General features: G+C 51.3%; 3 protein-coding genes and 1 long non-coding RNA gene across 9 annotated transcripts; 3 read left to right on the forward strand and 1 right to left on the reverse strand.

Annotated features, from left to right (window-relative positions):
• Positions 1-300: 300 nt before the first annotated feature.
• On the forward strand, positions 301-5,607 carry HOXB3 (homeobox B3). Of its 2 annotated transcripts, none has more exons than XM_068530656.1 (3): positions 301-386; positions 3,303-3,902; positions 4,751-5,607. In XM_068530656.1, the coding sequence occupies exons 2-3, from the start codon at positions 3,455-3,457 to the stop codon at positions 5,587-5,589; spliced, it is 1,287 nt and encodes a 428-aa protein (XP_068386757.1). In that variant the 5' UTR covers positions 301-386; positions 3,303-3,454; the 3' UTR covers positions 5,590-5,607. The 2 variants fall into 2 exon arrangements, with proteins under 2 accessions (XP_068386757.1, XP_068386758.1); XM_068530657.1 differs by having other exon boundaries at positions 4,754-5,607.
• LOC137754787 (uncharacterized) lies at positions 4,692-9,533 on the reverse strand. 5 transcript variants are annotated; one of them, XR_011071929.1, is made up of 5 exons: positions 9,312-9,533; positions 7,532-7,610; positions 5,997-6,056; positions 5,533-5,583; positions 4,692-4,962 (listed from the first exon to the last, which is right to left on the reverse strand). It is a non-coding gene; the product is annotated as an uncharacterized lncRNA (long non-coding RNA). The 5 variants fall into 5 exon arrangements; XR_011071928.1 differs by having other exon boundaries at positions 5,521-5,583; XR_011071925.1 differs by having other exon boundaries at positions 4,692-4,994; positions 5,521-5,583.
• Positions 9,534-10,950: 1,417 nt separating this feature from the next.
• Positions 10,951-13,349, forward strand: HOXB2 (homeobox B2). Its single transcript, XM_068530658.1, has 2 exons — positions 10,951-11,473; positions 12,278-13,349. The coding sequence occupies exons 1-2, from the start codon at positions 11,095-11,097 to the stop codon at positions 12,958-12,960; spliced, it is 1,062 nt and encodes a 353-aa protein (XP_068386759.1). The 5' UTR covers positions 10,951-11,094; the 3' UTR covers positions 12,961-13,349.
• A 9,765-nt stretch (positions 13,350-23,114) lies between these two features.
• HOXB1 (homeobox B1) lies at positions 23,115-24,447 on the forward strand. The gene is made up of 2 exons (XM_068531185.1): positions 23,115-23,682; positions 24,119-24,447. Exons 1-2 carry the CDS (start codon positions 23,115-23,117, stop codon positions 24,445-24,447), a joined length of 897 nt encoding a protein of 298 aa, XP_068387286.1.
• The last annotated feature ends 1,065 nt before the right edge of the window (positions 24,448-25,512 follow it).

Genomic DNA, 25,512 nt, shown 5'->3' on the forward strand with positions numbered 1-25,512 from the left:
GTAGGGCGTACCAGTCTTATAGGGCAACCACACTGTGGCGGCTTGACCGTGCTGGAGCCCGGAGCTGGATTCTCAGCGAGCTGAGCCGCCCGAGCACCTTTTGGTCTTCTTCTATTTTTTTCCCCTCTCCCCCACCCCCTCCCTCCTGCGCACCCCCGCTCCTAAGCCGAGTGAATTGAAGCGGACGCCGCGCGGCTCCTCTGGCCGGTCTGCCCCTCAGGCTCCCCAGCCGGGGTGGCTGTTGGGGAGGGGGGCGACGCCGCTTTAAACAGTGGTCTTTTTTTCCTTTGCCTTCAAGGAGGGGAGATTTCTCGCCTGCCGCTCGCGCTGGGGCTCGATGTGAATATATATTATGTCTGCCTGTTCTCCCCTCATCGGTGGCTAAGGTAAGCTGGACTGAAATAGGCTATCAGTTTGTGAATGGCGGAGAGTATGTCTCAATGATTTATGGCCCATATGACTCCAATCTCGGTTCAAGAAGAGTTCACAAGCTTTAAGCTTCCTTCCACGCAGCGACTCTCTCCCTCTCTCCCTCTCTCTCTCTCTCCCTCTCTCCCTCTCTCTCTCTCTCTCTCCCTCCCTCCCTCCCTCTCTCCCTCCCTCTCTCCCTCTCCCTCTCTCTTCCTGCTTCTCTCCTTTTCTCTTCTCTTTTCTTTCAGCAGTCAGATCAGGGCTGAATTTTTGCCCCGCTGCTAAGAAGAGCCTAACCTTTTTCTCTTTTCCTTTTTTGTTCTTTTATTTTTCTTCCTTCTATTTTTTTTTTTTTAAGTTCTGGACGGTGGCCTATCCCCTCTCCCAGGCCTTCCCAGCTATTGTTACTCTCCCAGGATTTCGGGGGTGTGCCTGGAAAGGTGGGTTTCTTGGGGTGGCTCACCGCCCTTCTTCAGCGAGACCCTGGGGGGAAGCCGGGAGCCACGACTCTTTCCCTCCCTCCCTTTCTCCCGAGAAGCCATATGGAGCCTGGATTTTTCCAACATGGAGGCACGGGAAATAGACATGTTTGGCTTGGTAGAGCTGCTCCCCACCCCCCCTTTTCCTGGATCCCCAGATCTCGGATCCCCTTGGCACCTTTCCCTCTTCTCACTGTCCCATCAGCCAGGCCTCTGCGCCCTCCAGCCGAGTCCGGCCTGGCAAAGTCCCGGTGCGGAGTTGCTAAGACGTCTTTTAATTCGGTTACCTCCAGCGCCCAAACTTGCTGCCGCCTTAGGGCTCGGCCCTCGGCCGGGTGTGCTTGGAACCTGCCGCTGCTAACCGTTTCCGTGTCCTGAACGCTTTCTCTTCTCCTCCTTGGGCCAACATAGCTCGTCGCCAGCCACCGCGGCAGCAGCAGCCGAGACAGCCCGGCGGCGGCAGCCAGGGGCTAACTCTGTCCGCAAACCTTCCCGGCCCTTTCTCGCCACCAGCGGAATCTCCATTCTTTCCTATCACGTCTCTGGCTTCTTGCTTCCCACACTCGCCTGGCCTCGGTCCTGCGATGGTTTGCGAGTTTATTGCAGGGGGAGCGACAGGAATTTCAGCCCCAGGCGTCTAGTCAAATTATTGTTTTATCATCATCATCATCATCATCATTACTGCTGTAACAATCATTTAGACTACATAAAGCCAGGGCCCAGCCAGCCAACCCCCTCCAACAGTTTTATTTCATTCTCCTATCTATTAATAACAAACTCAACTGATGCCTGTTAATTAATTCCCCCTTCAGCCAGGGCTACTCCGAAGCTAATTTTGGTTAAATCATCAGAGGCTAATGGTAATAATAATAAAGGGATTGGGTCAGCCTGGTCAATTGAACTCCAGTCCTCCTCCCTGGAAGGATCTACTGCTTTGCAGACCCATGCGTGTTTCCCAGAAACAAATTCTTCCCAGAACCCAATCAGAACTCAAGGCTACCCAGCTCCCTTTTGAGTATAAATCTGTGCCATTAAGAAGGGGGTTTATGTGTGGGAGGGATTTCCTTCACCTGCACTCCTTTCTGCTTTATTTTCCTATTTTTAGTTTTCTTTGGAGTCGACCAGCTGGGCTGAATGGGATTTAAGTAGTCCAAACTCATATGTCAGAAGAGAGGGTCAGTCTTAACATTTTATGAAAAGTGATGGTGAGGGGTTGGGAAGATAGATGGGGGGATGCAGTCAGAAGTTTCAGAAGAAATACACAAAATCCTATGACAGCTTGAACCTTTATTTTTCCAGCACATTTTTAAAAGCCTGAATTAAAATAATCTTTTTTTTTTTTTTGGCCTCAGAGAACTTCAGTAAACAGGGGCACCCAGTTTCCAACCCAGAGAATAATATTGTTCAAATTGCTTTGTTTACTTTCTTTTTTCCTAGGGAAAATTTTTCTGTCTTAGAAAGCACTTTCCCATCTCTCAGTAGAAAAGTCCAGCAGTTATCCAATTTCTTTCTTCTTTTCTTCTTTAGAAAAATCAAAGGAAACAGACTGTCAAGAAAAGGGCGGGGAAAAAATTAAGCCTGATGAAAAAAAAAACAGAGGGTGGGGGGAGACCTGGGCCAAATGGTCACAGCAACAACCAGCCCCGCCAGGGAAACAATCCTGTTCCATTTGGGGGCCCCATGGGGGCTGCTGGCTGTGGGGTCCCAGACTTGGCTAGAAAAGACTCAGACTGGAGGTATTGGTACCTGCAGGAAGGCCATGGAGGAGGCTGAGTTCCACTGGCTCTGGAGGTTAAAAATCTTCAGGAAGTTTCTAGGTCAGGCTGCAGTCTTCGTGAGGTGGGAGGGGAAAGAGAGTATCCCTCACACCAGAAGGTTCCCTGCTCAACTTGCTTCTCCCTCCTGCCTCTTTCAGAGATACTCAGTTTTTTCTCCAGGCTAGACTCTGGATGAAAGGAACCTAGATGGAGGCAAAGGCAGGAGGCCTCTCAGCTCAGAGGACGGTGTTGATGATGCTTTTATTTTGGAGTCTGCAACCCCCCCCCAACACCTATCCCAGATTGGGGGGGGGGTGTAGGGAGAGGGAAGAGGAGAGGTCAGGGGCTAGTGTGCAGGCAGGAGAGAAGCAATGTCCCTTGCAATAGTAAGATTCTATATCTAGGCAGTCCCCAAAGGAGTCGAGTCCTTATTTTTTGAGTGGAAATGAAAACTGGTGGGCTTTTTCTTTTAAAATTAAAGGGTTGCAATAAGAAAAATCCATTTCAGGTCAAGGAAGTGGCCTCAGCATCTGCTGTGAAGATGTTGGGTGGGGGAGAAGAAAAACCCTATTGATGTCAGTTCCCTTTTCAGTTCCTAAGATGGATTCGAGCCCCAGTCCTCTTCTCCCCCTGTGTCTCTTCTCTCACCCCGCAGGTCAACCGCTACGAACAGACCCCGGGAGGAGGGGGGCAGAAAGGGGAGGGGGGGGGTCCGGCGAGCCACGTGACCCCAGGGGTGCCAATGTCCGGTCGTGAGGGTATCAGGCCCTTGCAAGTTGCCACCCACCGCCCGGGCCTCGCCCAGCGATGCAGAAAGCCACCTACTACGACAGCGCCGCGGCTGCACTCTTCGGAGGCTACTCCTCGTACCCTGGCAGCAATGGCTTCGGCTACGACGGTCCCCCTCAACCCCCCTTCCAGGCCGCCACGCACCTGGAGGGTGACTACCAGCGCTCAGCGTGCTCGCTGCAGTCCCTGGGCAACGCCACCCCGCACGCCAAGAGCAAGGAGCTCAACGGCAGCTGCATGAGGCCCGGGCTGGCCCCCGAGCCCCTGCCCGCCCCGCCGGGCTCACCCCCGCCCAGCGCTGCACCTACCAGTACCACTAGCAACAGCAGTAACGGGGGCGGCCCCAGCAAAAGCGGCCCCCCCAAGTGCGGTCCCGGCTCCAACTCCACCCTCACCAAACAGATATTCCCCTGGATGAAAGAGTCGAGGCAAACGTCCAAGCTGAAAAACATCTCCCCCGGCACAGGTACCGGCTCTCTGGCTTCCTCGTCGTCAGCGTTTGTCCGGGCCAGGAATGTCACTGTTATTCTAGCACCCAGCCCCTAGGCGCCCAGGCGGCGGCCTGGGAACAATATCAGGTGGCTGCGGCAGCGGCGCATTTCCCCGTACCCCCCACCACCTAATGACCCCTGACCCCGCCAACACCCTCTCCCTCCAGCCCCCTCCACCTGAGCTTCTGAGAGGTCCAGAAGTCCAGGTGCTCGGCCTCAGCCCTTCGCAAGGCCGCAGAGTCAGACGCTGCCAGTAGACGCAGAGTCGTCAACGATTGATTATTATTAAGGATGATTACTGTGGGCATTAATCACAGTCGCTCGGGCGGCCCGGGGTCCTGGCCTCCAGGCACTACAGCCTCTTCGCCCCACATTTCCGTGCCCTGCCCAGAATGTCCAGACTCCCCCCGGGGTTCTCCTCAGGCACCTGCCGGGTCCACAGGACCGGGCGGGGTGGGGGTGGGAGGGGTGTCTGCCACACCTGGAACTGGGGATAAGGGGGAGGAAGCGTGCGCGAGAAAATCCAGCCCTAAATAAATGGCCATGCGGCTCTGTCTGCGTGACATGATCAAATTTTCATAAGCTGGGGCAGCGAGAGGCGAACAGGTCTCTTAATAAATGCCACTATTATAGAGTGTCCGCTAATGCGACGGGCGGGTTGGGGGGCGGTGAGAGGAGGAGGCGGGGACGCGAAGGGGAGGGCGGCGGGTGCTCCGAGTCCAGGCCTGGATTTATTAAGAAACGATGCATTCAATTTCGGCGTGTTCAGTAATTATCTTTTATTTCATTTTCTCCCCTTCCCACCCCTCCCCCTCGGATCCAGCAGAGGGCTGCGGCGGCGGCGGCGGCGGCGGAGGAGGCAGTGGCGGCGGCGGGGGCGGCGGCGGCGGCGGGGGAGGGGACAAGAGCCCCCCGGGGTCGGCGGCGTCCAAACGGGCGCGGACGGCGTACACTAGCGCGCAGTTGGTGGAGCTGGAGAAGGAGTTCCACTTCAACCGCTACCTGTGCCGGCCGCGCCGCGTGGAGATGGCCAACCTGCTGAACCTCAGCGAGCGGCAAATCAAGATCTGGTTCCAGAACCGGCGCATGAAGTACAAGAAGGACCAGAAGGCCAAGGGCCTGGCCTCGTCTTCGGGGGGCCCCTCCCCCGCTGGCAGCCCCCCGCAGCCCATGCAGTCCACGGCCGGCTTCATGAACGCCTTGCATTCCATGACCCCCAGCTACGAGAGCCCGTCCCCGCCCGCCTTCGGCAAAGCCCACCAGAATGCCTATGCGCTGCCCTCCAACTACCAGCCCCCCCTCAAAGGCTGCGGCGGCCCTCAGAAGTACCCCCCGACCCCGGCGCCCGATTACGAGCCTCATGTCCTCCAAGCCAACGGGGGCGCCTACGGGACGCCCACCATGCAGGGCAGCCCGGTGTACGTGGGCGGGGGCGGCTACGCGGATCCGCTGCCGCCCCCTGCCGGCCCCTCCCTCTACGGCCTCAACCACCTTTCCCACCACCCCTCGGGGAACCTGGACTACAACGGGGCACCCCCTATGGCCCCCAGCCAGCACCACGGACCCTGCGACCCCCACCCCACCTACACAGACCTCTCCTCTCACCATGCGCCTCCTCCTCAGGGTAGAATCCAAGAAGCGCCCAAGTTAACACACCTGTGATGGGAGAGGGGGGGCTGAGGGGCAGGTCCTGGGGTGGGGGAGACCCAGGAAGGGCGGGGGCTGTGGAATTCTGGGGGACAGCCTGGAGGTCTGAAAGAGGAGGCAGGGAGGTGGCAGCCAGGCTTCCCGGGAAGAAAGGGCCTGGAGTTCCTTCCCCTTCCCCTGGCCTGAGAAGTTGCTTTTTAAGTTCTGCAGCTCTTGTTAAGTCCACCTGCCAACCCATTGGAAAGGAATCTACAGCAGATTGGAGATGACCCTATCAATCCTAGGCCTCCAGCAATACCCAGTTGGAATTCCACCCTCGAGAGTGGGTTAGAGAAAGAGGAGATAGGGAAACAAGGCAGAGAAGCACATTTTAAAAAACAGACAAGATGGCTAGGCCATCACCAGCCAACCAACCAACTTACCTTCCGTCTATGTGGGTAATTCCCCCAAATCTTGATTTTTTTTTTTTCCTGGCCATTCTCCTTTTTTTTAAAAAAAATTAAAACATATTTCAAAACCAAGGGCACAAAGCACGTACCCCTCCCACTTCCCTGAATCCTCAAATTTCTGTCAATCGATCTGAGGTTGATTGGGCACTCCCTCCATTTCTAGTCCCACACTTTTCCTGCTCTAGGACATTAATATCTATACCCCGCCCCCATCAATTACAGTCTTCAGAGGGCTCAGGGATGGTGAGAGATCCTGAAAGTCAGACCTGTCTATATTATAAATATATATATATATATATTTTTTTTCTTTTATGGCAAAGCTGGGAGGTGAGGGCAGGCAAGTTGTCAGGACTGAAGGTTTGCCCATTCTGCTGCTTCGCATCTCAGCTCCAGGTCCATCCCCCTCTCTCCACAGAAAGCAGTCGGTGACACGAGGTTCTTTTCTTTTCTTCTGTTGCTCTCTTGACTTAACGTGAAAACAGGGTATATTTTAACAAACTGTCTGTCCCAGGCGGGGTCTGCAGCTGGGCCTGTGTGCCTTGCTCAACCGGGACAGGACATTTTTGTTGCACTTAGAGTTTACATTTTAATGGATATAAAACAACTGTGAGAGATGCCTGGGCCTGCAGGAGTCCAGCATTGCTCAAAAAGTGTGTGTTCTAGTGAACATTTTCATATATATTTATTGGTTATAGCCTGTTAAAATATTTTCCTTTTTTGTATTATTTATCCCCCTACCTTATGTATTTATATGAGGAAAAAGGAAAAAATTGTACTTTTTTTAGTATTTACTTGTTATAAAGGATGTTGTGTTCCCTGTCATGTAAAACCAGCTATTTTAGTTATATTGTACTCTAGAAAAGAGCTGTAGATTTATGTTAAACTCGTACTTATGAGCAATTGTAATTAGTTCTAAAAGGCATGAACTCAGCTCCTAATTGTCACTGTATAGTCCTGAATTTGTAGAATTAGAGTTAATTCCCTCTTGGAACTTTCTTTGTTCTTCTGTAGTTACTTTTTTCCTTACTTAAAAGGGTTGTCTGTCAAACAATTCTTGAATAAACTTTCTGTTATCAATTTTATCTTGTCCTGGTGGTCCAATTTAGATAGCAGAGCAGCAGGCTGCTGACTGCCAGATTTCCCCCAAGGGAAGAAGAATGGTGAAGACCCTATCCTGGCCTTTTTAGTCTACTGCTCAGGCCCCTACCTCCCCCATCTGTGTCTCAGGTTTATTTGGTTTTTCTCACACAAGCTTGGAACATTCTGCCAACTTCTTTAGCTAAGATATAAGTAACAAGTTTGGGGGGAAAGGAGACTTGGGCGCTCTCTCTCCATCTTTCTGTTTGGCTTCTTTGCCTCTCAGTTTTTCTCATTGATTGGTCTTTTGTCTTTTTGCTTCTTTGGCCACAACCTCCTCACCGCTCCCCCCACCCCCTCCACCCCACCCCACCCCACCCCACCCCACCCCATGGATAACAACAAAAACTTGGCCCATTACTGCTTCTTACACGCAGCCTAAACTTCACAGTTCTCTTCTGGAGCGACAAAGAAGTCGTCACGTGACCCGAAGCCCAACCACCATTGGGTCTAAAATGAAAACAAAGGAAAATGATTAATCTAAAAAAAAAAATCTGAGGCCTAGACTTCTCAGGTCAAACCTTAAAACTAAAGTGAAATTAAATCACTAAATAAAACTCAGGACGGAGGGAGAGGAGGCGTGTTTGATTTCCACTGCCAGGGAAAGGGGAGAGGAGGAGGGTAGGAGAAGCTGTTGGATCCAAGCGTAAATAAAATGGTCCCCAGGCTAATGTGCTGCTCTGTTTCCACGATCCTTGGGAAAACTTCATTTCTTAGTCGTGGTTCCATAAAACTTTTATCACATTGGAGCGAGGATAGAGAGAGTCTGTCAAAGATGAAATGTCACCGCCGCGTCGCTGGAGCCGATAAGAGCGAGGAGACAGGGCGGCTGAAATATGGAGCTAATCCGTTGAAAGAGAAGCGATGGCTGCTTGCTGAAGAGTTGCATAATTCTAATTGTAAGCGATGCGCCCGCATTGCTTAATTAGGAGCATATATTTGGTGATAGTGATGGGGGGGGGCGTGTCGGTGAGAATCGTTCCAGGCCCTCAGCCTTAAAGCGAGAGCTGATTTTCATTTTTATGTTGCATCCTGGCAGTCCAAGGTTAGTAATTACAGTCTTTATGCAACAATAAATAACAATAAAAAAGCAACCTGAATTCTACACTCCCCCCCCCACCACCAAGTAGGATTTTAACTGGACTAGGCTCACCCAAGCAGCAAGCAATTTAGCATTGGGTCAGGCTATAATTTAAAGGCATAAGAGCGTGCAAAGTTTGATTGGGATCAAATAATGCTCAAGGGTTTTTCTTTCTTTCTGTCTTTCTCTCTCTCTTCCTCTTCCCTGAGTAACATTTTCTGAATGATGTAACTAGATGAAGCGCCATGTTTGGCTCTGGGGGTAGAGTGGATAGATTATTTATCTAGCAGGAGAGAGGCAGGCCAAATCAGAGTTTAGCTCAAGTTTGAAAAACAGAGCTTTGGCTTGAAATTGTAATTGCAAACAAGAAAAATAAGGGCTGCCTTGGCTTGGTGTCCCCTACCCTTCCCTCTGAGGGATTTCAGGCCCTAGCTAAGCAGGGGGAAGGGGAAAACATCTGGTCAAGGGGGAAATATCTGTGCTGTAAGATTCACAGCACAACAAGGGGGCGGGGAAGCAGTGTCTCGGGGAAGGAAGGTTCTCTTGGTCCCTTTTAACACCCAAGTTTTCTGCTGTTCTTTAATCTGGCCATAAAATCTGTCAGCAGGGTTAGAGAGAGCCGTATTTCCTGCAGGGACAGCCAGAGTTGTTGCGGAGAGAAGCGTTCAACCCTGCAGCCAGCTGGAGAGGCTGTGAAAAAACTTGCAGGGCTTTTCAAGGGGGTGGCCGGAGGAAGAACCCTCTCAGGCCTCACTGCACAACTTCCAGACAACTACTCTTCAGATTCTTCTCTGCCTACTCCCCACCCCCACCCCCATCCTCACCTCCAAGTAGCAAAAATTACTTTATTTGGAGCTGAGCTGGATACAACTAATCGTCTCTGGCAAGTTTGCCCAGTTTTTCAGAGCAGCTCTCTTGGATCTGAACCCTCCAGAGCTTGCCGCCCCCTGCCGTGCAGCCCTCGCCTCCAGCTCCCCTTTTTTCCTCCTGGCTCTCCTCCACCCCACACTTTTCCTCAGATTTCTCTGTCTTTTTTTACTCACCCACCACCCACGCGGATGAATACTTACCACCACCCACGCGTCTGTTACATTGACAGAAAGTTTCTAGTTCCAGCTCCCGGCCGAGTTGCCATTTCTCTGCTAACCAGCCTTCTCCTTCTTGCTAGGAGGCAGCGAGCAAGGAGGGGGAGGGGAGGCCAGAGCCGTGGGAGTTCTCCAGACAAACTTTCCACCCAACCCAGCGCCCTTCCTCTGTCCCCATTTCCCATCTGTTTCCCTGCTCTCCCAGAATCACCTTTCTCTTTTGCTAACACCCCCCACCCCCAGGCCTTTTAAAGGGATGTGGAATTTCGGCTGTTCCCTCTGCTTTCCCAAAGAGCCAAATTCTTTGATGCCATCCGAGGCAGCTGTCAGGGGGCTAAGATTGATCGCCTCATCTCCTCTCGGTCCCTCTGACCCACTTATTTAAAAATCTTACCCTAGATCGACTTTTCATTTTCTGCTTTGAGATCTAGTTTCCCACCGACTGCTTGGGGTCCTGAGTCTTGTATCCCTTCCCTCCAGTAAATTACAGCACTCCCTAAAGTTCATACTATCTTGATCCTCTGAAAAGAAATAAACAACAACAATTCCCCCCAGGGGCCAGAAATGGAATATCATCTCAGTGGTCATTATTTTTTCACCCCCTCCATGTTCAGGGAATTCTATCTTGTCAGGGATATTAATTAATACAATGGCAAAAATGGCAGGGGGATTCCTAGAGGGAAAAGCCCCACCTCCACCCCATACATTGACCTGAGGTTTGAGAGTTCTCTAAGTTAAATCGGTGGCTACCTTGGTTCTTGTTCCTGTTGCTGGATATAGATGCAGATACAGGCTTGAGGCTTGAGTGGGTGGGTGCATATGCATCTTACACCCTGTCTGTTGGGGGTGTCACAGAGGACTGCAGATGCCTCCAGGTGAGGAGGCAGGTAGACACAGGGGCAGGGGTAGTGCTGCAAACGCTGGGCAGAGAATGCAACTGAGACCACACAGCTATGCAGGCCAGAGGTGCAAAAGGGCCCCTCACTATCTCTCTCACCCCTCTGTGTCAGCCTAGGAGTGCTTGTCGATTTCCCAAGATTTATCTGTTGCTTTTGGGGGGTGGGTTGGGGATAGTGGTGCTGATGCTTGCAAATCTCTTGCTTACTGCATGGTAACACCGACCTTTCCCAAAGGCGAAAGCCTCTTTTTACTACCTCTTCCTCTCACATTGAGATCCTCACTCAGCTTCCTTTTGGGGGGAGGGGAGGGGAAGAGAATGCTGCTGGCCTTGTAAAGAAAGCTTTAATTTACTCTATTAAAAATATTTGCAGAAGAGGATGATTTCTCCCTTAGGTTCTCGTTTCCTGGGATTCCAGAACCTCCCATCCTCTGAAGGGGATGAGGAAAAGGTTCCTTTGGCTTTTCTGGAGAAAGGGAGGCATGGGGAGAGGGAGTGTAGGACTGGGGAGCTCATGGTGTCCAGGTCATGGTCCTCTAGAGTTTTTGAATCAATTAAAGCAAATAATGCTCTCTGTTTTCCACCAGGCCCAGACAAGCGATTGGCCAAGGCCGGTCCCGTGACCATGAATTCCCTGCAATTTCGCCGGAGTCCTGGGTTTAATAGAGAGAGTCCCCATACGCTTGTATTTATCAGCAATATACAATTATAAAGGCCCAAAATTAAAAAAAAAAAAAAAAAAAAGAGCAAAATCTTCCCCTCCCAAAATCGCTCCATCACACAGACCTGGGGGGGGCAGGAGGGGGGGTCCCTTCCGATCCTCCCTCCTGGCGCCCCCCCAGCAGGCCCCCTCCCCCACCATTGAAAGCCATGAATTTTGAATTTGAGAGGGAGATTGGGTTTATAAACAGCCAGCCATCGCTCGCCGAGTGTCTGACTTCCTTCCCCGCTGTCTTGGAGACATTTCAAACTTCATCAATCAAGGAGTCGACATTAATTCCTCCTCCTCCTCCTTTCGAGCAAACCTTCCCCAGCCTCCAGCCCGGCGCCTCCACCCTTCAGAGACCCGGGAGCCAAAAGCGAGCTGAAGATGGGCCCGCTCTGCCGCCGCCGCCGTTCCCCGCCGCCCCCATGGCCCCTGAGTTCCCCTGGATGAAAGAGAAGAAATCCGCCAAGAAACCCAGCCAATCTGCCACGTCTCCCCCGGCCGCCTCCTCCGTCCCGGCCTCCGGGGTCGGATCGCCCGCAGGTCGGTAAGCGCGGTAGGGATGGGGTGAGGGGCAGCTAGAAAGAAAGGGGGAGAAGGAGCGATGGGGGAGGTAGAAGAGCTGGCGAGCCTGTTGGGGTTCTTTGCCCCCGTCGATTCCAGGGACGAGGAAGCAGAAAAGACCGCTGGGGTTCAGGCCTGACCGCTGCCTGCACTTTTTTTTTTTTCTTTCTACAGCAGATTTTGGAAGCTGGTTGGGGAAGAGCTTTTTTTTTTTTTTAATGCTGGTTGGGGAAGAGCTTTTTTTTTTAATGCTAGAAGAAAAGGATTTGATTGAGGTTTCACCTTTATCTGTGTGGAGGAGTGTTGTTGGCTGGGGTCGAATCTGGAGGCAGGAAAAGATTCGGTCCCATCTACCCCAGCTCTAGGAGAAGAGGGGGAATTTGAGAGCTAGGGAGCTAGGGAGGAAAGGAGGTGAGGAACAATCTTTCTTTATGAACCCTCTTCCCCAGGCTGAGTTGGAAAGTGCCGAAATGAGGGGTCCACTCAGAGGACCTGGGAGGGGGCTCTGAGGTTCTGGGGGAGAAAGGGAACCGCTTCCTACCACCCCCTGCGTGGCTCGTGGGCGGCTCTCTGAATGCTTTGCCCTGACCCGGGCCGAGTCTGGAGGCGAGAGAGGGACGGGAAAGAAGGCAAGAGCCTTGGGAGCGAGCCGCTTTGGTAAGCGGTCAGGGCGGGGGTGCTGCTGATATTGTTTTGGGCTGATGGGGTCGTCTTTATTTCAACCAAGTCGAGGTTGGGCTAAGGACACGGCCCGCGTTGACGCCCAGCCCGCTTTCCCTGCAGATGGGCCGGGACTGCAGGAGGCCGCGGGCGGCGGGGCGCGCAGGCTGCGCACTGCTTACACCAACACGCAGCTGCTGGAGCTGGAGAAGGAATTCCACTTTAACAAGTACCTGTGCCGGCCGCGCCGCGTGGAGATAGCGGCCTTGCTGGACCTCACCGAGAGGCAGGTCAAAGTGTGGTTCCAGAATAGGCGCATGAAGCACAAGCGGCAGACGCAGCACCGAGAGCCGCCCGACGAGGAGCCAGCCTGCCCCGGCGCGCCGAAGGACACCGGCGAGCCCGCCGAGGAGCCCGTGACCAGCCCGGGCCGCCCCACCGCCTCGCAGGCGGCGCGGGAAGCCTGCTGTCACCCGCCCGAGGTCGCGCCGGGGCCTCCGAGCGCCTCGGGCCCCCGGCCTTTGGCAGCTCGCGTGGAGGACACGGGCGCGCGGAGGCCGGGCGGCGCGCTGCGCGGGGCGGGCGGGCTGGGGCCGGAGCCGTTGCCAGAAGACGCCTTTCCGGAGCGGCAGGATTCACCTTTCGTCCCCGACCTCAGCTTCTTCGCGGCCGACTCCTGTCTCCAGCTGTCCGGAGGCCTCTCCCCCAGCCTCCAGGGCTCGCTCGACAGCCCGGTTCCCTTTTCCGAGGAAGAGCTGGACTTCTTCACCAGCACCCTCTGTGCCATCGACCTGCAGTTCTCCTAATAACCCGCTTCCTCCTCCCGGCCCTCGACCCCCGCCCCCCTCGGCTGCCGAGGATCCCCCTCCCCGAGCTGTGTAGACTTCTTTATGTGTTTTGCTAAAATTCAGGTATTATTGAATTACCGTTTAATCCACTTCCTTTCTTCTCTCTTTAAAATACTGGGCACTCGGGCGTCTTTTAAAAGTCACACAGAAAAAGTCCGTTTGGTAGAGTCCTTCCAACGAAATCTCAGGAATAATTAAACTCTGGCGCGGGGGCGGGGGTGTGCTTTCTTAAAAGGAACTAGAGGAACCTATTTTCCTCTTTTGTTTAAAGTTTTAGATCGTAGATTATTTATTAAAACTCTTTAATAATAGGAAAAGGGAAAAGTATTTATTGTACATTATTTTCATAGATTAAATAAATGTCTTTATAATACGAAAACGAGTGTTTGTGTTGGGACCCAGCCCCTTTCCTCTTCGCACCCCCTAGGCCGGCCCTCACTCCCTCAGGACCAGCGCCAGGTTTGTCTGGCCCTGGGCCGACTAAGCCCGGGTGGTACAAAAGGGGCCCTATTTGGCCGCCCGCCTCTCCGCCCGCAGCTCTGACGAGATTGGGCGTTTGTTGCCACCCCCTAACAGATAGCCTTTGGCTCTGCTTAAAAATAAACGTAGGGGGAGAGGGTGCGCTGCCAACTGAAGTGGGTGCCAGGAGAAGAGGCTTCGGGGTCGTGGTGGGAGGCGCAGAGGTTCAGCTAGATTGGGAGGGGTCCTAGGGTTTCCTAGGCTTCTCGCCTCAGTGCCCCAACCAGGGTGGAGGAGCTTTTTCCAGGACCCCTGGGGACCCGACTCCTGGGGTCGTGGGCAGGGCCAAGGAGTGGAGTGGGGTCGGGGGTTTTCTGGGGAAGCAGGGCCTGTGCCCAGGGATGGTAACTGACCTCCAAGTGGACAAGAAAGGAGACCGGGTGGAAAATGTAGCGGGGGCCGGGCACCAATGCTCTTCGGGCCCCTCAGTCACCCTAAGGCTCCTGGAGTTGGGAGGAGAGTCCGAAGAGCTGCCGGGCGACAAGCCCCGGGAAGCCCGGGCTGCGTTGGGAGGCGCTTGGCCTGCAGGCAGCGAAGGAGGAGCGAGGAACGCGGGAGGGACACAGGGAAGCAAGGAAGATGCTCAAAATGGCGCTGGGGCCGGGCGGCAGGGAGGGCGAGGGAAGAGCTTGTGGCCGCCATGACAGCCGCCTCGGGATGCGCGGGGCCAGCCCCGGGGACCGTCCCCGCACCCACCTTCGCCTTTCCGGATCATCCAGATGCCAGTGAAGAGAGGGAGCCCGGGAGCCTCCTTTTGGGTTTTGTATTGTTTAAAAAATCAGCCCAGCGGATGCTGAGGACGCGAGATGGACGGAGAGTCCGTGAGGGGGTGGGAGTGGGAGGGGGTGAACGGCGGATCTTGTTGGCCCGGGTCTGCCTAGCCGAATCTGACTTTTGATCCTTCGCTCTGGGATTTGATGCCCGGCCAGAGCTTTCTCCAAGTGCAGACCTACCTGTCTTTGCCCACAACTTCATTTGCCATCTCAACACTATCTCCTATCCCCCACCGCACCTTGCCAGGCTTCTTGCAAACCCGGTAAGCGGGAAGCAAGGATCGATCGCCCCATCTGCCTCCTGGTTTGTTCCGGGGAACGTGGAGATTTAAAGGGCCCTGGAAAGCCATCCATCCTCCTTAGGTTTATTTAATATTTCTCGGGCTCAGAAACAGACACCACAGGGCTACCTCCCCAGCAGATGCTGCCGTTCTTGAAAAGCAGTTTATTTCCCAGGCCTCCCAGACTTTCCCCTGAACCAGCAGGACGGGGACTTGGAGTACCAGGCACCGAGAGGCAACAACTGTCAGGAAGAGCCAGGAGCCAACATAGGTCGTGACATATAGGACCAGACAGGCCCTTGCATATTTTTTTAACCTGGTCCCTCAGTGTGGGAAGCACACACATCTTATTCTGCTGGAATTTAATCAATCCCTTAAACTGTCTTAATATAGAATTCATCTCCTGCATTAAATAATGTTATGCCACGTTAAACTGCACTTATTTCTTTCATAAATAAATTAATATAGAACAATTAGATGTGTTATTAATAATGATATCATGTATCTTAGTTTATTTTCCCTCATAAAATATATAGGTATGAAATAAATTCAATATATTAAAGTAATAATACACAGCTTATTGGCTTGTGTGTTTATTTTCCCCATAAATAAGTGAACATATAATATATTAAAACCACACTATACATCTCATTGGGCTGTGTGTTTATTTCTCCATAAAATATGTCCAGAGACAGTGTTTAACATCTTTGAAATCACAGCATATGGCTATCTCTACACCAACAAAATAAAGACATTTCAGCTGGGGTGTTGATTTCTGTGGACAGCCAAACTAGATAATTTGGTCTAATTAAAAATGCTCTTTCAGCTATTGCAAAGAGCGAGAATACTAGAAGGATCTTGCTGATTGCCCACCTTCCAGCTTTCTTTGGTCAAAAGGAGAGCACCCTTGATCATTGCCAAAAATGCAGGATCTGCTCCGCTGGAGAGAATTCACCTCCTGGAATCATGGCTTGGTCTGCAGTACTCGGGGGCCTCTAAGGCTCCAGTTCTCTAAGAGACTTGATGGACCAGCAGCATCGGCTGTATCTGTGGGCTAGTTAGAAATGCAGAATCTTAGGCCCCACTCCAAATCTTCTGAATCAAAATCTCAATTCAGCAGATCCCCAAGTAATCTATATGCACATTAAAGTTTGAGAAGTACTGCTGGATCATAATGCCACCTTTCTTCCTGCCTTCCTCCCATGCTTAAGAATTTTTGACCCACTTTACCTGGCCACTGCCTTCCAATCTACCCCAACCCAAACCAGTGGCCCAAAGGGCACTGAATTTCAGCTCCTGCCTGAGGCTGCATCATTCCCTAATCCTTCCTGCCAAAGCGAGTGGAAGGCCCAACAAAAGGCTCAATCTACCTGTTTAGATCTAGGTACTTTGTGTGTCCTGGGAGTGAGAAGCAACCAATCCAGGGAATCAGGAGGTCCAGCATTTCCCTTGACTGATTATTAATTAGAGAGGAGTTAGAACTCTTTTTACAGGCAACACACAGCCTCTCTCTCTTTCTTCTGTCCCATGTTTCACGTAACTCACCATCTCTGATGCCACCAGAGCAGAACAAAGAGGCAAGGTATTTCCAAAAGGAAATGACTACTCTTTTCTATCCCAACCAATTTTAAATTCAAAGGAATGCCTGGCAATTTAGGATTCATAAGGGGCCAGGATTCAGGATGCCTGTGTTCCAAATTAGCTCCTTTTCCTTGTTTCATCTCTAGGGTCATCCTCTTTAACCTGAGTTTTCCAGCCTGGCTATGGAGAAGGAAGGAGAAGAGGATGGTTTCCCAGATAAGGCAGCAGACCCCCCAGTGATGGCAGGTTAGAGGGCAGTGCCAGGTGGCTGTACTCACTTATCCTATCCTGATGGGGCAGGACTCCTCTTGAGTGGTATGTAGCACAGACTGGTTATAAACTGGCTGTGGTTGGAGTGGGAAGGCTTCAGTGCAGTACTGAAAGCTGCTGGTCAGTCTGCCCTGCTCTTGGTGAGTCATTCTTTTAAGAAGAATGGCCCATTAATATTATGGTGAAAGCAAAAGACCGTTAGATTGAGGAATTATTTGCAATCATGATAACCATGAGTCATTAACATTTTTTTTTTTAAACTTATGCCAGGGTAAATCCCTTCCCATTTCCGGACCTCAGTTTCTCTAACTATAAAATAAATGGAAGAACTAAATGCCTCTAATGTTCTCTGCATCAGTATATGCCAAAAGTATATTCATTAGTCTTCACAAACAATGTATCAAATATTTATTATGGCTGGTGTCATGTGCTTTTAAATGGAGGTGGTGACTCTTGATGTTTGATGATAGCCCACCTCCCAAGTATCTGGTACAGCCATTTTAACAAATTTCAATTTGTGTCTTTACACAAACAATCATGCCCCAATCACTACTTAAAAGCAGGGAGAGAAATCTTTTCAACAAGCATGTAATTGGTTGTAGTGCTGTGTGCCAGGTGCCAGGTATTCAATGAATAGGAGTATTAAGAAGTGTCCTAAAAATATAAAAATTCCCAATAAAGTAGTTAAAAGTGTTACCAGTTTTGCTATGGCTTCAGAAATGACATCCTTCAATTTAATGTGATGCAGTTTGTAGTATTTGGACAACACTTCAGCGATGCTGGATTTTCCCACAGCAGGAGGACCAAGAATGCAAATTTTGATGGGCTAAAAGAGGAGAATAAGCATCATACAGGGAGCTCTGAACCATCTGTAGCTAGACAGTGTTCTTTATTTCAAGGGTCGGCCCTTTTAAGCCTCGGGATCCTGCAGGCTGACTCTCACTCCTCCATCAAGACCCCAGAGTCACTTCCCCCTGGTGTTTAATGAGCATCCACTACGTGCCCTGAGCTGGGCACGGGGGACACGACACTCAGCAAGATGTGAACCAAGTACTCGAGCATTACATGCTACCAGTTTCACCTTTGTGGTGCTACTCCTGTAAAGGCAGCAGAGAAATAGAATTTCTGGTCCACTATACAGGGTGCTTAATTTATTGCCTGATGAACATTGTTTCTGAACTAAACTTGGTCTTTAATTAAACTTTTCTTTTTAAAAACAGTTAATTAAAAAAAATAAAAAATGAAAACAAAACAAAACAAAAAAAGTGTCCTAGCCAAGTTTTCCTCTGGCTTTCATTCTCTGCCACCTTCCCCAACATTTTGTTATGTTTACTCTTGTTTGAAAAAGAGTAGGACATTTTATACAAAAAGAGGCACCAAACTTCTTTGTCATGGTGTATTAGACTTTATTTATTTTTTTTAATGTTTATTTATTTATTTTGGTCACTCCACGAGGCATGTGGGATCTTAGTTTCCAGACCAGGACCAGGGATCGAACCCCTGCCCTCTGTAGTAGAAGCATGGAGTCCTAACCACTGGGCCTCCAGGGAATTCCCAGTGTACTAGACTTTAAAAGTCCCCTGTAGTCAGGTTTTATCTGGTTGCTAGGGTATCAGAGCATAGGTACAAATTCTGGGTCCCCCTAAAGAGCTCTGCTGAACCCCCTGCCCACCTTTCCTCCAAGTCTCTGACAAACACTCACTGGCCCCACTGTACATCTTCCTGAAATATGGTCTATCAAGTACATGTCCTCAGTTTGCAGAAAGGAGACTCTCGGGCCCTACATCATTCCCTTCACCTGCTATGGCTAGTGTGGCCCAAATCCTCCACTGACCTCTCCAGCCCAGCTCTGCCCTCCTGCTCCCCCACCCCCATCCCTCTCCACACTCAGTGGTGAGGCAGATATTTGGTGCCTGAAGGAGATCTAACAAACTGCTTCCTCCTCTGAGGAGAGAGTCAACAGTAAAAGTGCCTTCCTAAAACCTTCTCTAATTCCCAACCACCACAGAAAAATCACAGTTTGGACAGTCATTCAGATACAAATTCAGCTTGATGGATGTTCAGTAAGTTCTCCACCGCGGGTATTTTGGCTGCAACCACCATACCTGGATAGACCCAATTAAGTAGAAAGTTATTTCAATTCTTCATGTTTCTCTAATCTTTCCTTTTAGAAAGATCCCGACTCTCTGACTTACTTTTCCCTCCAGGTGAAAGTTTACATCCTATTCTGACATCACAGAAGTCAGGTTCAACCCCTACCTTGGGAAGGACAGTTTCTAAGCTAAACCCTTCAAGGGAAGAGAGAAAACATCTAGAAAACTTTTCTCCAAAATTTGGAAGTTCAAGAAGTTCTTGCTAATACCCAACCTCAAATCTTTCTGCTGCAGTTTTTTTTTTTAAAATTTATTTATTTATTTTATTTTTGGCTGCACTGGGTCTTTGTTGCTGCGTGCGGGCTTTCTCTAGTTGCGGTGAGCGGGGGCTACTCTTCGTTGCAGTGCACGGGCTTCTCACTGTGGTGGCTTCTCTTGTTGCGGAGCACAGGCTCTAGGCACGCAGGCTTCAGTAGTTGTGGCTTGCAGACTCTAGAGCGCAGGCTCAGTAGTTGTGGCGCATGGGCTTAGTTGTTCCGTGGCATGTGGGATTTTCCCGGACCAAGGTTCGAACCCGTGTCCCCTGCATTAGCAGGCGGATTCTTAACCACTGTGCCACCAGGGAAGTCCCTCTGCTGCAGTTTTAATCATTTGGATTTGTTATAGATTATACAATATTAGGCTTTACTTTTCAAAAAAACTCTTCAGTTTAGAAGAAAATCCTTTGCCTAAACAGAGCCAGCCTTCTGAATTCTCAATGAAATTTGCATATGATAAAGTACATATTGTACAATTATGGTGATATGTTACATAAAGATATAGCACATGTGCTATTTTCCTATCACATATTTCCATATTTTAATATGCTAGTTATATTAAAAAACTGAAGACTGACTCACACTATTTCAGAATGTGCATGTAATGTCAATATCATACACTTATAGACTTCTCTATGGTTTATATTTTCTTGTTTGCTTTAATCCTACTAACAATGCAGTGAAGTAAGCAGTATTAAACCCATTCTTCTTCTCTGAGGCTGAGATTCAGAGGAACCAGGAAACTTGTCCAGGACCATAATGCTAAGAAATGGCCAAGCAAGGATTTGAACCCAAGTATTCTGGCCCCAAAACTAATAGTCTTCCCAGTACATTATGCACCACCTGTAGCCTATGGTTCTCAACCAGATTTGTGACATTTTAATGAGCTTGTAGTAAAACAAACAGCACTGAATTCAGATTGCATCCTCCTCCAAAACAGCAACAAGAAACCATTTCTTATGGAGAAAAAAATTATAACCCTGAATATCTTTCAAATTCTTAAGTTCCAATCTTTGATCTTGAACTTTGGTCTTCAAGATCTGGGCTGGGGAGAGCAGGCAGAAAGGCACTTAAGGGCCTAATGAAAGAACTGTTAGATTGCTCCTGCCAACCCCCAGCTAAAGCAGCTTCCTCCATAGAAAAGGCCAGAATTAGGTGCAAACTTCTAACACTTCCCCATTCTGATTAGAATGGTCTCCCTGCCTTAGTGGTACAGGGATCAGTATCTCTCAAAGATCATTTCAGTACTAAACATGCCTGTGTTTTCCTTGCTCTCCTATATGTCTAAATAGATTATAGAAAAGAGGAAATCAACTATATTTCACTTTGGTGTTGGGTCTTCCCAGACCATCTCTGGTGACTTTAATTTGGTCAACCAGATAATCCTATAGGCCATAGGTTACTTCAGATGTGGATTACACTGTTTGTTTGTTTGTTTTGTGTTTCACTCAGCTATGGGCTTAGCAAGGAATCCAGGCTCCATAGGGTTTCTCCTCAGGCCAGAGGCCAGTGGAGTTTCTTTTAAGGAGGAAGAGACTTGGGAACCTAAGGACCCATGTTGCTTTTTCTCCCAGTCCTTTCTGCTGGGGCTGGGAGAGCCACCAGGAAATCTGAAAAGTTTTCATCTTTCTGCTACACAAAAGAAGGTAGCAAGGCTCAGGGATGAATTGGAGAGCAGAGTGAATTGGGAGAGCTGAGACCAAAGCAACCACTGCACTTGACAATATAACTTGAGGCGCATTTTCTCCGCCCCCTTCCTTCTAGTCTTTTATATAATAGACTATTGGTGACTTCAGCTGTTACTAGGGAGACTGCATTTCCCCAATTCCCAGAATGATTTCTACTCTTTTATTAAACTGATTTGGAGTTTACTTCCCCCTTTAGACCTCAAATTGTTCCCTTAATTAGGAGGGCGAGGGATGAGGTGAGGAGGGTCTCCCTGGGTTGAGGGAAAGGTGGAAAGTAGAGTCTCAAGTCTCCCAGAAGCAGGACAGCCAGGTCAGATATAGACCTAGTTCAGATTTGGGGTTTGAAGAGAAACCCTGGTTCCCTACTTCCCTCTTCTCCAAATGCCTCTGTGGAGAACATCTTAAAGTGAGAGGAAACTGTTGGGAGCATCTACAAACCCAAAAGGGGAAATAGAAAGAAATCTTGTTCTCACCTCAACACTCCTTTTCTCTTCAGTCCCTCTGCAGGCCGCCCCCGCCCCCCACCTCAATTCTCCTTTCCTTTGTCCGCCCTCATCCCTTTGCACTGAACATTCTCTCACCCTCCCCCATTGCATCTCTCTTAAAGGAGTTGCCAGCTGGTCCCCTCCCCCCAACTTGTCCTACTCTGAAGCAGGGTCTGAAGCAGAGTACACGTGAGGAGGGAGGGGGGCAGGGGTCCTGTGAAATGCTCTAAGCTCTTTCATAGCTGAGGGCTAAGCAAGGCTCACAGTTATTAAGAAAAGAGAAAGGCAGTGTGATTCTGGTGATAGAGACAGAAAGTAGGAGGGGACAGGCAAAATGAGGGGACCGGGAAACAGAAAGAGGGAGTGACACAGTGACTGAGAGACAACTTAGGGCCTCCTTGCAGAGGGATGAGTACTCACCCTGCCCTTTTTGGGGCAGGGAAACCTGAGAAGTTTTGAGGGTCCTCTCTGGACCTGTCCCACCTGCTTCCCCTTCCTCTCCTCAGCTCAGTTGTTTACAGAGATCCTCCCCTGAACTCTTGCCCTCCTGGACTTGCCCTAGCCCTGGCCCCAGGCCTCCGGCCAGGCAGACACCCTGACAGGTTACAAATGAGCGTGGGTGTTAGATTGCGCCAAGCTCTTGTCCTCAGAGTCTGGAGGAGGAGAATCAATGGGCTCTACCTAAGAGCTTCCCTTCCAGTTCCATCCCTGTCTGAATAGAGTGAAGGAGCCACTTCCTGTTCTCCTCCCCTCCCCCAACCCTAACCCAACAGACACACGGAGCAGAAAGGGGTGAGACTCTGCTCCTGAGCCTGAAGCTCCCATTCTCTAAGCAAACTCCTTTGACCTGTTCTAGAAAGTCATCAGAAATTTGAGTCATCTTTAAGATGTAATTGGTATTGAATTTATGGATTTGAGGCTTGGGATTTGGGGGGGTGTGCTGTGGGGTAGGAATGAACCAGAAGAATGCACTACACTAGTTTTAAACACTTCAGAAAGAGACTAAAAATTCCCTCCTCTTCACCTGTAAGTAAACATTACCTAGCTCTGTGCTCATTGTGGCTCTCTGGAGAGATACAGGGAGTTATCTGAGTCTGAGTGAGTGAGCCAGCTACAGCTATGGATGGCTAGAGAGAGGATAAATACATCCAGAGAAATGAGTTGATGGATAGGTAGGGAATGAATATAAATATGGAGAGAGATGGACGAAGAGAGAGATGGATTGAGACAGAGAGAATATAAAAAGAAGCCGAGGGAGAGAAATGCATGTGTGAATGAGGAGAGAGTAGTTATGTGGAGAGATGGAGAGAGGAATGGGGCATTTCTCATCCTCCTCTCCACGTTTCTGTCATCTTGTCTTGCTCCTTGATATGCCAGTTTCCCACCCCTCACTTAATTCTTCCTCTAGATTCTGGGCCCTGCCTCACACCCTTAGGTGTTTTTGCACCCTCTTCCTTCACAGTCATCCATTTGGCCCAAAATAACATACCTCACTCGGCTGTCCTAGCCCATCACCCCAAATTGGGAGAAAGAAACTCAGAGTGGGAGTTCTGGGCAAAGGAGGCTGGATTCCCCATCTCCTGGTCTACAGACTTGGTGAGGGGGGAAGGCTCCTTTGGGTGGGGGGTGGGAAGAATGAAGGGCAGCTGGGTTGAATTTGTCCAAATCTAATAACCTAGAAGCCTATTGAAGGCCTTGGGGGTTGGGAGGGGAGGAAAGTCCTGAATATTCCTCTAACTTTTCCCTCCTCTCCCTCTGGTCCCTTCTTTCCAAAAGTCTTTGAAGAAAGATGTTTTTGACGCTTCCACGTCGCCCTCAGATGGATGGGCTGCGGGTGATTGAAGTGTCTTTGTCATGCTAATGCTCAGGGGGTGATGGATGGGCGCTGGGGCTGCCAAACTCTGGCCCGCTGCGCCCATTGGTCTGGGAGAGATCACATGCGCCCCTCCACCCCCACTCCCTACCCCCTTCCTGGGGGAGCCCTGGCCCAGGCGAGCTGGGTTAGGCCATGGATGCAAGCTTCGGCGCTGTGACATACTGCGGAAAGGTTGTAGGGCAAGAGGGTGTCTCCCCCAAACGGGCCGACCCTCCTGCGGCCTCGACGCATGGACTATAATAGGATGAACTCCTTCTTAGAGTACCCACTCTGTAACCGGGCACCCAGCGCCTACAGCGCCCCTACCTCTTTCCCCCCCAGCTCGGCTCCCTCTGTTGACAGCTATGCAGGCGAGACCCGCTATGGTGGGGGGCTGCCCAGCCCCACGCTCCAGCAGAACTCAGGCTATCCGGCCCAGCACCCGCCCTCGGCGTTAGGGGTGCCCTTCCCCAGCTCTGCGACCTCGGGGTACGCCCCGGCAGCCTGCAGCCCCAGCTACGGGCCTTCTCAGTACTACCCTCTGGGCCAGCCGGAAGGAGATGGAGGCTATTTTCATCCTTCAAGCTATGGGGCCCAGCTGGGGGCCTTGCCCGACGGCTATGGAACCGCTGGAACGGGCCCGGGGCCGTACCCTCCGCCGCAGCCCCCTTACGGGAACGAGCAGACAGGGAACTTTGCACCGGCCTATGCTGAGCTCCTCTCCGAGGCCAAGGAATCGCCCTGCGCGTCAGAAATCAGCCTCCCCACAGCCCGGACCTTCGACTGGATGAAGGTTAAGAGGAACCCACCCAAGACAGGTAGGGCTCAGACGTGGCCACCCCCTCTCTGGGGCTCAGAGCGGCTCTGCTGCTTCTGCACTGAGGTGTCCTGGGCTAGGTTCCTGTCTCTGCGCCGCTGGGTAGAGGCAGGTAAGAGCACTCTGCCCGGTCTCAGGTCAGGTGGGGTCTCCCCACCCAGAGAGTGCCCGGTTCCCATTAAGAGTAAGTCTCCACACATAGCCGCACTTCCGGATCTGTGTGCCCAGCTCAGGCCCAGGACCTGCTGTCCTGCGGAGGGATGGGGGATGGGAGCGAGGGGAGGCTGATCCAGATCACCTGGAGGGGTGCTTGGTGCTTCGAGAGCTGAAGCGGGACAGCATGGTGAATGCGGGTGCAGAGCTGGCCAGGGGGGAGGGGAGGGGAAGGAGAAAGAGGTGAGAGAACTGACGTGGCCTTTCTCTCGCCCCGCCCTTAGCGAAGGTGTCCGAGCTGGGCCTGGGCGCGCCCGGTGGCCTCCGCACCAACTTCACCACGCGGCAGCTGACCGAGCTGGAGAAGGAGTTCCATTTCAACAAGTACCTGAGCCGGGCCCGGAGGGTGGAGATCGCCGCCACCCTGGAGCTCAACGAGACGCAGGTCAAGATTTGGTTCCAGAACCGGCGCATGAAGCAGAAGAAGCGCGAGCGGGAGGGAGGCCGGGTGCCCCCAGCCCCTTCAGGCTGTCCCAAGGAGGCGGCTGGAGACGCCTCCGACCAGTCCACGTGCACCTCCCCGGAAGCTTCGCCCAGCTCCGTCACCTCCTGAACTAAACCTCGCAACCGACGGGGCTCCCCAGCACCGGAGCACCGCAGTCCAGCCCTCTCCTCTGCTCTCCCTAACCCTGGGCCTCGGCTTTACTACTCAGGCGATCCTCACCAAGGCTGGGGCGCCAGTTTAGAGCTGCTTTTGGGAGGAATGGGGGCCCCTTTTCTCCGGTCTGGGCAAGGTGCTGATGGCTGGGGACCCTACAGGAGGACCAGAGGCATGGGAGACACCCAACCTGTCAAGAGTAAAGGGAAGGGCTTCCCTCTGCCTTTAATCTGGGGATCAGCATGTGGGCGGGGTGGGAACAAGTCCCAGCCTCCTGGATTCTCCTTTCCCTCCCAACTTTGATTTGTTCAGTCCAGTGCCTTTGAGCTTCGAGGACTCTCCTCATGCACTCTTATCCTAACTCCCCCTTCTAGGCCCAGGACAGAGAGAAGGCCTTGAGGTTTCTTGTGTGGGAGGTGTTTGGGTGCAGGCATATTACCAATGCTTAATCTTTCTAGTCACCACAGACCTTACAATAGCACCAGCTGCCTTGCGACAGACCAAAAAGCACCCCCCCCAATCTAAGCCTATTAACCCCCTCCTGGCACATTTGTATTGCACTAGCAGCCTCCAGAGGTTGTTTTCTGAGACCTGCCTCCCCTCCCACCAGTGACCTCATCTCTAAGCTACCAAAGTGTTTTGGAACTTGGTACTTCGGAGACTTCTGCAATTTTGTTTGAGGCTGGACCCCAGCAAGCCTCTACCAGGAAGGCGCAGGCACGCCCCCACTAGTTCCTCCCCTATTTATTGCCTCCTGGAAAAGCCAGGACCCTCCTCCTCATCTCCACCCCGACCCCTGGCGCAGCCCAGGGAGGCCCAGGTGCAGGGAGAGCTCCTACCAGCAGCAAGCATTTCTCTGAACCTTGGAGACAGTGGAGGCACCACCTCTTTCTGGAAACCTGAGCCCCAAGCAATCGGGTTCTCTCTGTACCTCCAGCTGCCTCATTTCAATAAAGTCTGTGTTTTTCCCTCTTCCGCCTCTTCTGCTCCTCCACCTAGGGGTAAAGGAGGCTCTCTCCA

Source organism: Eschrichtius robustus, chromosome 20 (assembly GCF_028021215.1).
Source record: "Eschrichtius robustus isolate mEscRob2 chromosome 20, mEscRob2.pri, whole genome shotgun sequence".
NCBI classification, from domain to species: Eukaryota; Metazoa; Chordata; class Mammalia; order Artiodactyla; family Eschrichtiidae; genus Eschrichtius; species Eschrichtius robustus.

What these genes read in the sequence shown, in the direction of transcription:
- HOXB2 (XM_068530658.1), top strand. Translation starts at nt 11,095, where the DNA reads ATGAATTTTGAATTTGAGAGGGAGATTGGGTTTATAAACAGCCAGCCA. An exon ending in CGGGGTCGGATCGCCCGCAG is followed by an intron (nt 11,474 to 12,277) that starts GTCGGTAAGCGC and finishes CTTTCCCTGCAG; the next exon opens with ATGGGCCGGGACTGCAGGAG.
- HOXB3 (XM_068530656.1), top strand. Translation starts at nt 3,455, where the DNA reads ATGCAGAAAGCCACCTACTACGACAGCGCCGCGGCTGCACTCTTCGGA. An exon ending in AAACATCTCCCCCGGCACAG is followed by an intron (nt 3,903 to 4,750) that starts GTACCGGCTCTC and finishes CCTCGGATCCAG; the next exon opens with CAGAGGGCTGCGGCGGCGGC.
- HOXB1 (XM_068531185.1), top strand. Translation starts at nt 23,115, where the DNA reads ATGGACTATAATAGGATGAACTCCTTCTTAGAGTACCCACTCTGTAAC. An exon ending in GAGGAACCCACCCAAGACAG is followed by an intron (nt 23,683 to 24,118) that starts GTAGGGCTCAGA and finishes CCCCGCCCTTAG; the next exon opens with CGAAGGTGTCCGAGCTGGGC.